This window comes from Hyposmocoma kahamanoa, unplaced genomic scaffold (genome assembly GCF_003589595.1).
Source record: "Hyposmocoma kahamanoa isolate Upper Pololo Valley unplaced genomic scaffold, ASM358959v1 66, whole genome shotgun sequence".
Taxonomy (NCBI): Eukaryota; Metazoa; Arthropoda; class Insecta; order Lepidoptera; family Cosmopterigidae; genus Hyposmocoma; species Hyposmocoma kahamanoa.
Genome location: NW_020653854.1, coordinates 5,383,617 through 5,395,788, shown reverse-complemented (window position 1 = coordinate 5,395,788; position 12,172 = coordinate 5,383,617). Strand labels below are relative to the sequence as shown.

General features: G+C 34.1%; 1 protein-coding gene across 1 annotated transcript in view; it reads left to right on the top strand.

The window, feature by feature from the left end:
* Window positions 1-2,114: 2,114 nt before the first annotated feature.
* Window positions 2,115-12,172, top strand: part of LOC113231667 — a 34,652-nt gene continuing 24,594 nt past the window's right edge. The window contains exons 1-2 of the mRNA XM_026466117.1: window positions 2,115-2,599; window positions 2,940-3,014. Coding sequence (XP_026321902.1) covers window positions 2,426-2,599; window positions 2,940-3,014 — 249 coding nt within the window. The 5' untranslated portion in view covers window positions 2,115-2,425. The remainder of the gene's footprint in view (window positions 2,600-2,939; window positions 3,015-12,172) is intronic.

Here is a 12,172-nt window from a genome sequence, read left to right as displayed (position 1 = left end):
TCTTGAAAATATTTTTTTTAATTTACACACATTTGTGTTGACATTTATAATAATATACCACTGGAGATTAAATTATTAGACTTGTTTGTTTAGGCATACTTTGGTTACAGTAAACTAAAGAAACAAAAAAAACAGTTTCAACATTCAAGCCATACATTTGCATGTCGATAATGACTTATCGATGGATTATATTATTGTATATTTTGACGATTATTGTGAGGTAGTGTTGTTCTTGGAAGCATACATATTATCGATATTCTGTTATTAAAATAATTCACTACGAGGTTTTTATTATTTTGTTATTATTGTTTTTACTGTTTCAAGTTTACCTACAAATCAAAAAGAAAAAAGAATGGTTAGAAATCATACCACCGTATAATAGTGCCGAATATAAACATTAAATCAAAGACCATTTTCATTTATTCGCTTCATTTTGAAGAGTCAAATTTTAACATAACTTTGAATGTAACTAGATTACATGATAATGAAATTCCATCATTAGGTGTACTGGTAAATATTTTTATATTGAATTTAAATTAAACAAGACACATTTACTAGGAATTCTCAGTTCCTGAAAACAAAATTATCCACTCGTTTCCGATTTTTTTCCCACTGACAACTCTAACTACTAAAAATTCTTATTTTCTAAAGCCAGCAATACAATGACTATGTTGGTCCAACGTTGCCGGGTGACGGCTAATACCAACGTATAGACAGCCTATTTGCCTTGCCTTGCCTTGCCATCGTTCGGTGTCACTCGCCTAGCTGACCGAGTGAAGGCGAGCGCTAACGTGTCCGTTTGACGTAGCTTGTCACAACTTGCAGTCGCTCGTGACTACTTGTCTCACGTCGTAGAAGTGTTGACTTTTCTGTACAAATCAATAACGCTCGGCCAATAGTAGTCAATTGACATTGCATAATCAGACATTTGCATGCTATTTAATATATGCGGAACATGTTTATACTAACACTGTCTCTTGTTACATCTCCTGTTATACCATGTTTTAAGCAAATAAACAGACATTCTCATTTTCTATAACAATGAGAGAGATATGCAAAATGTTAAGGAAGAATTAAAAACAAAATTCGAAATGAAGGGTGTAGGAAAAGCTGAAGTATTTCTTGGGATAGAGATCCAACAAGGAAAAGATTTCATTAAAATCAAGCCAGAGGATTACATTGAAAAGCTTCTTCACAGGTTCAAGATGGAAAACTGACAGGCAATTAGGACACCAGCAGTTCTTGGACAACGATTTAAAAAAGGGAAAGAGTGTACAAATGAAAACTTAGCCTACAGAGAGCTGATAGGTTCACTGATGTATATAGCTGTATGTTCAAGGCCAGATATAGCACATGCAGTAAACTTCATGAGTCAGTTCTGCAATTGTTATGATGAAGTGCACTGGATCGCAGCTAAAAGAATCTTGAGATACTTAAAGGGTACCAAGAGCATGGGACTTGTATACTCTAAAGACGTGTCTTGTAGAAATATTCAAGGTTTTGCAGATGCTGATTACGCTGGAAATATAATAGACAGGAGGTCATACTCCGGTAACGTGTTTAAGATGGCAAATGGAGCCATCTCTTGGCAGAGCACCAAGCAAAGATGTACAGCCTTATCGACTGCTGAAGCCGAGTATATCAGCTTATCAGAAGCTACAAAAGAAGCCATATTTATAAGGCGATTTCTGAAATGAAATCACGGGCAAGGAGGAGTTGCCTATCACGATACATACAGATAGTCAATCTGCTATGGCAATTGCCCTAAATCCGGTGCAACATCAGCAACCGAAACATGTTGATGTTCGCTATCATTTTATTAGAGAAGCATTAGAAAGGGATACTATAAAGCTCAAATATTTAGAAACCAAGTGCATGGTTGCTGATGCTTTAACGAAAGCAGTGTTAACGGGCAAGTATGAATTTTGCCGTAGAGAAATGGGTGTGTACTGAGTGTTCATGACTGACAAGGTTTTTTGATAGTATAAGAAAAGCCAGGTGTAAATAATTGAGGAGGAATGTCAGAGCATGGATATGCAATCTTTTACGTTTTACGGCCGGTGTGACAATAAGAGTTATTCTTTTTCAAATTTAAATTGATTTTTGTTACCCCGTAGAACTCTCTTCATGTCAAGTTGTTCACGTTATATATAATTTAATAAAACCCTTTATTAAAATATTAAAATCAGCTTTCTTATTTATTGATAGAGCCGGAGGAGCTCTATCAATAATAACTCCTTAGCTCGACACATATTGTCTTCATAATAAAAGTAAATTTTAAAATTGGAAGTTTGAAAATTGACGTCTAATTAATGTGACTTTCAAGTTTTTTTCCTCGTTCAACAAATTTTAATCGATGAGCGAACATTGAACTTACAACTATAGAAATAACCGTTAAACTCAAAATCAGCAAGACATTTGGAATATGCTTGGAAGACTGGTCAGTAGTGTTCGTGTTTGCCCGTACTACACCGCAAGAAATGCAATAAACCAAACCCAGATGCTGACTCAGCAAAAGGTCATGCAGATGCCTAAGCGCCATTGGGCCCAAGTGGGTCACGTCATCGTTACTCCGCCAAGAGTCAAAGTGTCTTTGTTGGTACGTAAGTACACAAATCTGTACCTATATAACAATAACTTTCCATCATGTAAAATGGAGGTCAAATGCGCACATATTTCAACCATAAAAAACATGAATACACCCTATTTTATGCAATTTTCTTTAATAATAACTGGACAATCTACTCTTCAGATTAATAATTCTATCATCCCATTCCACTTGTTACTTTTCACAAATTGGTGGGCTGTTGCGTAATAAAACGTGGACCTTCTGCCAAAAAGGGCATCCCTGATGTTTTGCTAAAGTGTTTTGTTAGAGGACTCCTAAAGCATCTCTAACTCCGCATTTCAATTATACTTAGTGTTTCTTTTTACAACAGGAAAAAGTTCTTCATAGCACTGTCATGTTCGTCGTTTGGCTAGCCCCGGTAATGTGGTTCCTCTCGCAGGTAAAGGTATGGCGTCGTAAATATGTTAGTAATGAATGAAACAAAATGTGCGATTTTGTGTCATATCTATAATAAAATTTGAATTTTTTTCTACTGTTTTCATTTCTTTATAATCGCTTCACTACTATCGTTAGTAACATTAAGCAATTGTTTCATGTGTTTTTGGTTTTCACATCTTGAACTATAGCTTGATTCGCTCTAGTTCCATTAATGCGTTTTCTTCTTATCGTGTTGATGGCATAAACTGTAATGCTTGCCGTCGTGATTGAAGGATTTGCCAATCGACGTAAGTTACTCGCCCAGGGTACGCCAGAGGTACAGGAAAGAGAAGATACGTCGTGCACGGAGGCTCTTTTCGCGCACCCGCTTCAATGCGTTAAGATATTCATAATATTCGTATATAAAAAAACATAAATACACATAGTTATATCTTTTTTTTTTTTCAAAAACTGACTGGTTATTTCACTTTTTTATTTTATCTCTAAATTGAAAATGAAGTCGAAAATAAATATTTGGAAAAGTTAGACTGGATAATTTGATAAGACTTTTACTTATTAAACATATGCAAAAGTACCAACAGTAGTGGTGGCTATGTTTGTGTTACTGCGGTAGCAGTAGATTTCCTTATGAAAGAGTTGAGGGAAGTACTGCCACCTTACATATTTCTGCCGCCAAGCAGTAATGTGAGCGTTACTGCGTTCCGGCTTAGAAGGGCAATGTCGGCATAATAAATATAAAAGGCAATGTCATAGGACTTGTCAACTTATGTCTCAGGGTGACGGGCGCAGTGGCAGTGCCCATAAGATTTTTGCGAATGCTCTGAATGGCACTGACACTGTTATGGATAGGCGTGTCGCTTACCATCAGGCGCACGCTTGGTATTATAAAAAAAATATTCCTAGTATTTTTTTTTAAATACTCCATACAAGCGGACCTTTTTTGTATTGTCAGTTAGATAACTGATTGTTCACTGGGCTGGCGGAGTAGCCAAGTAATTCACTTCCTTTTTTATTAATAAAGGTTTTCGCAAAATATCGCCTGATTTATAAATGAAGTTCTTAGATTTCCGCGATTGTTACACTCTGCAAATGAAACTTATTTTTTTCTAAATCGCGTATAGGTATTTGTTTTCTCAAACAGTATATTGTATGAAATGACAAAAACGGAAAAAATAGGTTGATATTCAAAATATTTATATATTTTTTATATTAATTAATAAAAAGCAAAATGTTTAAAAAAACATACAAATCAATCATAAAACATGAAACTACAACATCGCTATAAATTACCCAGTTTCCGTTATCCATGGATGTTATTCGAATGAAATGATGATGTGACGTAGAGCTGATCCGATGATGGAAATGGCAGACGGATGAGAGGAACTCCTCAGCAGTGTACAGAAGCTACCTTTTGTTTAGGTCTACCCAGTGGCGGATTTGCAATCTTGGCCGCTCCAGGCCCCAAGCGATGTAGTCGGTACCAGCCGCCCCTTTCTCAGCAATCATCCTAATATGAATTTACTTTACTGCCAACTTTTACTTTCGATTCAGAAATTTTAATTATAATAGCAGACGCCGTAATGATAATATGTAGTGATGAAGTGATTATACATTACATTATAGTTATGAAATATAATCTATATTTCATACATAAAATGTACGAAAGTGATTTAGGAAGATTATTGTTATACGATGCAGTGCTTTACGCAGCAGGTGCAGTGCAGCCCCCCATAATGTGCGTGAACCTTTAGAATTTATAGGTACTTTGAGTTATTTTTTGTTATCGTCAGTGAATGTTTTTGTCACGATTGGCCGTCCCTAAAATCGCCGCGCTCTAAGCCCGGGCCTACAGGGCTTTAGGGCAATTCCGCCACTGGGTCTACCTCATGTACCTATGTTTTGACGACTTCCATATTGTATTGTGCTTTACAGATATCATTAAGGAGAACACGGTAACTAACATGGCGAAAGCGTAGTTAGCTCTTAAGGTCGTTTTTTTTTATTAAAAAAGTTATAAATTACATAGGTAGGTAGTACTTGGTTTCATACATGGCAGACTAATAAAAGCGTGCAATGGTATGACAAAAATTCGTTTATAATCAGTAGGTACACCTATACTTGTACAATTCTAATATTATCTTTGAAACAGATAAATTCTCGAACAAAAAACACGTCTGGAAGCACCAACATTTCCGTGAATGCCTACTTTGATTAGCTATCGTGAAATCAAACAACTTTTTTCAAGTATTTTTTATTCCACACAAACTTACACACAAACTGACATACATCCCTTAATAAATACCTAACCAAAACCCTAACCTATTTGTTAATTTTATACAAAGCTTTAGTTTTAACTTTAGATTTATACAAAAGCGAAACTTAATCTAAATTACAATAAGAAGTTAACTAGGATAAGTTCAAGTTACCAACAAAGACGAAACTATTGTGGCCCTAATGTCGGCAAAAAAAAAAAACAAAGAACAATGAAAGTTAAAACATAAAACTTAATATAAATATAACAAACACAGCCATTCAATTAACGTTAACAAAATATCACAATGAAACTTAACAACAATTCAACACTTAAAACTATTTAACATTAACAAGTTATTGTGCAAACAAAACAATATTGCGTAGTGGCCATTTTATCCTGAAGAATTTTATACACGGCTATTGCAGAATGTGCAAGGAGATTTAACTTATGAACAAAATATCTGGAAAAGTGATGTAGGAACTTTGGCAGTCTAAAGCGGAGTTCTATATTAAATTAAATATTCAAAGGGAAAAAATGTGGCAACATTAAAATATTTAGAGGATATAATAGTCACTAAGCTAATTTATTAAACAATCCTCATGTTACAGTCGCGCTTTTCTTGAAATTCTGAGTTTACTTTTATTTCTTTGCAGTATTTGGTTTACATTTTACTTAGGTACCACATAGTAACTACCGTACCGCAAAAATAAAGGTATCGCATTAGGCAACGTACATGCGGATGTTTAATGTATAATGCATCCTGTTATGGTTTCTAATAATTATCAAACCAAAACAGAAGGTAAACAATTAATGTAATGGTACAAGCACAATGATTTTAGGCACTTTAGGCTTTAAGGCACATCGCGATTGTTTCAAACAGAACAAAAACATCAAGGAAACAAACTTAAACATAACTGAATCGGTGGAGTCAAAAGAACAACTGTTGGAACAATTGTTGCTTCAAACAGAAAACTTTGAACGAGAAACAAAAAATCAACGTTTAGATAACAGTTAAATCAACGAAGAATTAACAAAGTTGGAATAGCGTTTGTTTACCTAATGTATAACCCGAAGTTCCAATTTGTAACAAAAGTTCAAAACAAAAACTTAAAAATAACATGTACTAAGTAATCAGCTTTATGAGACAAGACCAGCTTGTTTAAGTAAAAAAACGAAAAGTGAAATTGTAATTCATGAGACCATCTTGGAATTTCATTGGAACTGAATATCAAAATAATAAAATTAACACCAAGTAAGTACATTATTCCAGGAGAAAAACTTAAGAAAAACAAAATAAAAAATATAGATTAATCCGGCTACTACACTCTCAATATCAAATTGATAAACTGACACAATATTGTAATTATAGGTTGCATCAGTTCATTCGTAATGAACCATGATAATCAGATAATAACAAAACAAAAACTCAAGTTTTATGTAACTAAGCAAGTAACTGGAAACAAGTAACATGTTTTTTTTTAAATTGAATTTTCGCATATTTTTTTCAACATTTACTTTGTGTATGATTATAAACAAACAATTAAAATGATAACAAAAAACTGAAAGGATAATAAAAAATTTAAAACGATTTAAAGGCAAATGAATTTAGAATCGCTTGAGTGTTGAGTCAAAAGTGGTAACAAAATGGAAACAACTAACTTCCGTGAACGGTATAACAATTAGGTAACAATATCAGAAGAAACGTAACTTAACAGTACATCAAAACAATAACATGGTAACGACGTGGTAACAAACAATACCGACAATTAAGGCACTTTTGACGTGCAATTCTTGTTGATTTTGAAGCAAATTAGTGTTCATAGAAAACATAACTGTTAACCCTTAAGCCCTACATCTATTACTTATCTATCCCTAACGCTAAATTTGACATATATGTATGTACTCTAAACCAAAGACACTTAAGTAGAATCAGGAAACTATTCATTTACTAACACGATGACCTAAACTAACTTAACTACCTAGCCTATCTTTGGGAGTCTAGAAATGTAATTAAATCCAGATAAATGACGTTCACCTGATTTCCTTGACGAAGACGATGATGAATATGACGTTGATGATTTTGATGATGGTGTAGTGAGTGGCCCGAATGTTGATTTGAGACAGCAGCTATGATTTTTATATAAATTATACAAATTTTGGATTTTGAATTTCCTTGGTGTCCAATTTTTAGTAACTGGCAACAGCTTTCATTGTCTATCTGTAACAAATAGAAATACTATAACAAAACAGACATTTGACAATAAAATATTAAAAGAGTTCGTTCAACAAGGAATATCTGAAATAGAAAGGCTCAGTAAAATAAAAAAGACGTAAAAATGCAAAGAGTTTGGCAATAAGAAACTAAATGAAGTAAATAAAGTAAATAGAAATGGCGGAAAAATAAATTAGAAAGCAAAACATACCTTAAAAAGTTTTAGCGTCGTCAGATAAGTAAATTTTCAGAAAAAACATTGATTGTTTAGAAATCTTTGATAGTCACTTGAAACTGTTAGTTGACAAACTGGTGATGAAGTTTGACTTTGATAGAGACAAATCACTGCCACCGGGGGTGCCGATACGGACCCCCGGTGTGTGCACAGAAGCTGGTCGAATTCGGAAGTGGACCGTTAGGCGCGTACGCACCCTTATATACGAAACCCAAAATCCGTCCCTCCCGAACCCCGTGGGAGCGCGAGCGCACGTGGACTCCTTGCGTAAACGCACACAATAGCCTCCCTTTTCTTTGTCCACATTTATTTCGCCCCTTCAAGCTTCTCGCCTTGTATCTCTACTTATGTTTACCTGTACATGCTTAGGGGAGAAATCTCACCCGGTGGGAACGGTCGTAATCGTAACTGAAATTGAATTATACGCGAGCGATTATAGTGTAATATAGTAAGAGGGTTCACAAGGCGCTCCGACTTTCACACGGTGGGCTCCTTATTGTTATGCAGATGGCCTAACGGACAGTTATTGCGCAAGATCGAAAAAATAAACACAATATAGGTATTTAGTAATATCTTCTTCCTTACAGTCCTTTAAAATCTATAAGTTTTGATCATAACAAAACACACTTATTGTTACTGGTTGTGCTGCAACGTTTCTTCTTTAAAACATAATGTAGACCCCTTAAAACAATACAAATATAGTTCATACTCCTAAAAACTTTAGGAACACAGAGTTAAGAACTAAGCAAAAATTATAGCAAGCTGGAGTTATAAACAAGAGAAGTGAAACTTAACACTACAAGTGTGTGGCGGGGTCATTAATTTGCGAGCGCCAACAAAGCCAGCTACGCGATTGACTCGCCCGAGTGTTTTGCTCAACAAAAGATCCTTTGGCGATACCGGAGAACGTGCCCGCTTAAAATAATGAGACCTTTAATTTATAAACCTATAAAAGGTAGAACCTATTAAGCCCTTGTTTTTATTTACCCAGGTTCGTAAATTCGTAAGCCGTGAACGTTCAAGCCAAATTTTTTACTGAATTTTGTGAAGCTTTGGCGAAGAGAATTGAGTTTAAATCGCAATTTCGCTGCTGTTTGCGTCGGTCACTATGTTTTATTCAGGACTTTATCCATTCGCGGTGTAAAGGAAAACAAAAAACAGCTGTTGTACATGAGAAAGAGAATGGTCTATTGGCTGAAGAACCATCAAACACTTTTTGCAGTACATACGAAGAGCCCTGAATTTATACAGATAATTCGTAGAAGATTTTCAACATCAAAATAACTGTCATTTATTTTCCTCTTACTCATTATAACAGTAATTACGTATTTTTGCTTACTTACAATATTATGGTAGCTAAGAAAGTACCTACTCAGTATGTAATTAGTACCGACTGAAGTAATTACCGTTTATTATTGTCATAAATAGTTATGTGCTTACAGGATGTACTCAAAAGATGTAGTCATAAGTGGATATGAAAATGTGGGCATCGAACTAAATGTCGTTCAAAACATTTTTAAGCTTTCCATACATTATGTGTAACAGTGACGCCCCGATTTGTTTTAATTCAAACTAATTATTTATTTGTGATACACAAGTTACAAAGGCGTCACAAGAATTTATTTTGAATCACTCAGTAATCATTTGTACTCATGCAGACAATAACAATAATTTAAAAAATGATAATAAAATATGGTAAATTTTATGAGAAAGATCCGACTTTGTAGAATATCATATCATTGAGGGAATTACATAGTGATTTTACATGTAAATTGTACGCCATCATTGCAAACCATGTTTTCACGAAGTGTAACAAAGTAGACCTTCGAAACATTACACGGACGCTCTCTTGCTCTACTTAATTTTGCATGGTCTAACAGTTATCGGAAAAGCGTACTCATGAGACGAATTGAAACAAATTGGCATGATTTACATTGATTTATTTAATCGAAATAAACACATTGATATATTTTTAACCGACTTCAAAAAAAAGATTAGAACAAGTCGAAAGATTTTTTTGTGTGTGTATTATGTAATAACTCGGACATTTGTAAACCGATTTCGATAATTCTTTTTTTGTTGGAAAGGATGTACCTCAGTAGTGGTCTCAATCAAATTTGAAGAAAATATTCCACTTGAATGGTAGCAAATTAGGAGATGAATCCGGTTTATTTGACTTCACCCACTTTCCGATAACCGATTTCAATAAAACTTGGCAAATAGATGTAATTCTAATAAAAATAAAATGTTGTGATGATAGACAGAGGAGAGAAATTTCTCAACAGTATACAGCAGCTGCTATTTAGGGTCAAATAATTCGTTTTGAGGAGGACTTTAATATGCCTTTCATTCATAGCTGAAGAAATCGGTAAGGTAAAGTTTCGAGGACAATTTTTTTTTTATAAAAAAGATATAGATCATTTTATTTCTGGTTTAAGTCGTTCTGCGTCATGAATATATTACCATATATTTCCAAATATAACTAAAACTTTTAAATGCAACATGTATAAGTGTATTAAGAGTGTAACAAAAAGAATAATTACTTTGTTAAGTTTCTACTTCCTATGAAATTAAAGTAATTTTCTATAATTCCAACGCAACTAATCATATACACGTATATACCTGTTCTAATTGTTGTTTTTAGTACGTTAGAATATAGTGACAATATAATCGACGAGTTACGACGTGATACAGGGTGAAAAGGATTTAAATTCTCAGTGCCTTGAGGTAAGAACGATCCAGAGTCCAAAGAGTCAAGCTTGCAGTGAACTTGGCTGTCTTGTATCTTAGTTTGTATGCAAATATATTTAAAGTTTAAAATTTAAAGTTCAGTCAAGTCTCAGTATGTTTTACATCTATTGTTTCGACAATATACTGCTCTCTATAAAACAAATAGTTGATCCATTTCTGCCGCCAATGATGTATAGGTACTCAACAATTTCATTTTTTACGTGCCTAAGTTTCAAGTAGCGCCATCTATGTTTCCTAAACAAATTAATTCAACATAACGTTGCAAGCTTTTTTAAACATAAAGTCTATGCGCTTAAACGTTTTTCTGAACGATTTTTTAAGCGTTTAAGTGAAAAGCGCTTGTACAAGCACGCTTTTTAAACGTACGTTTTAACGTTAAAAAAATAAGCAGTTTTTTTTTTCCATTTCAACGGTTAACAACTACAAAAGTTAAACTACTTATGTTTTTGAACGCTTTAAACGCCAATTAACAAAATGTTAAATGTAATAATGTTATGTCCTAGATAAAAATGAAACTAGTTTTTTACAAAAAAAAACTTATCTTAAAACCTTTGGTGGTCTACTCTTGCATTTCGCTATCAACACAACGTTGCAAGCTTTTTTAACATAAAAGTCTATGCGCTTAAAAGCTTACTAAAAAGCGTTTAAGTGAAAAAGCGTTTAAAAAGCACGCTTTGTTCAAAAAAGCAAAACGTTTAAACGTTTAAAAAAATAAGTAGTTTTTCCCATCTCTACGCACGGCGCCCAAACGCGTGTCGACCCTCGATTCCATATTTGCAAAACACAAATTTGTACCTTAATAATGGGAAAATAGAGATGAATATGCTATAGGCGAAAAACATGACGCGTCGCGACGCTGCGCCAGTATGAGTTGAGCCTTAAACCTACTAGAATGAGTGTCCCCTGCCGAGAGATGGAACAGTTTGCTTTTGCACTGGTACTTTTAATTACCACTGAAGAACTAAAAACCCTCTCAGTTTTATTTACCTGATGCATGATTCAATATTTCAACGACCTCCGTGGTCGTATGGTTTGCACACCAGTTTTCAATTCAGAGAATAACTTTTTATATTATCTCAGGTCTGTGTGTTTGTAGTACCGTCGTTGTTTCCAATTTCCATTACACAAGCTTTAGTTATTTATTTAAGGGTCAGAGCAACGCATGATGTTGTCTAATATATTTATTTATTTATTATTATTAAATATGGATGCATTGTCTGGCCATTCTATTAACCCACTCACTGTAAAATCATTTTTACACCTCCTCTGTTACAAAGTACCTCTCATTCGAACTTTGAATTATTTCCATTTGCACGCTACTTGATCACCGTAGCAGTAGTAATGAATTTATTTGCCTGTTTACTATCTGTTCCTTTCAATTATTTTCTTTTGATTGACTACCTCAAGATCACTGATTCCGTTAAATTAAAGTTAAAACGAAAGCCCTTCAAAAAAAAAATCTTCACTTCGCAAGTATACGTCAACAATATATCTCAATATGATAATGATACATTCTCACCGCACAATGCATTCTCTTGACATCTTCGAATTCCGAAAATTCGTAATATAGTCTGTGGAGACAGGTCATTTATTATAGCATAGGTAAGGGAATATTGACTCTTGTAGAATCAATGTTTGTATAGAATTTGAAAATTATTACTCTGACATTTTCTCTTATAAAGTTCATATTATCTACCATAAGTAACCTCTGCT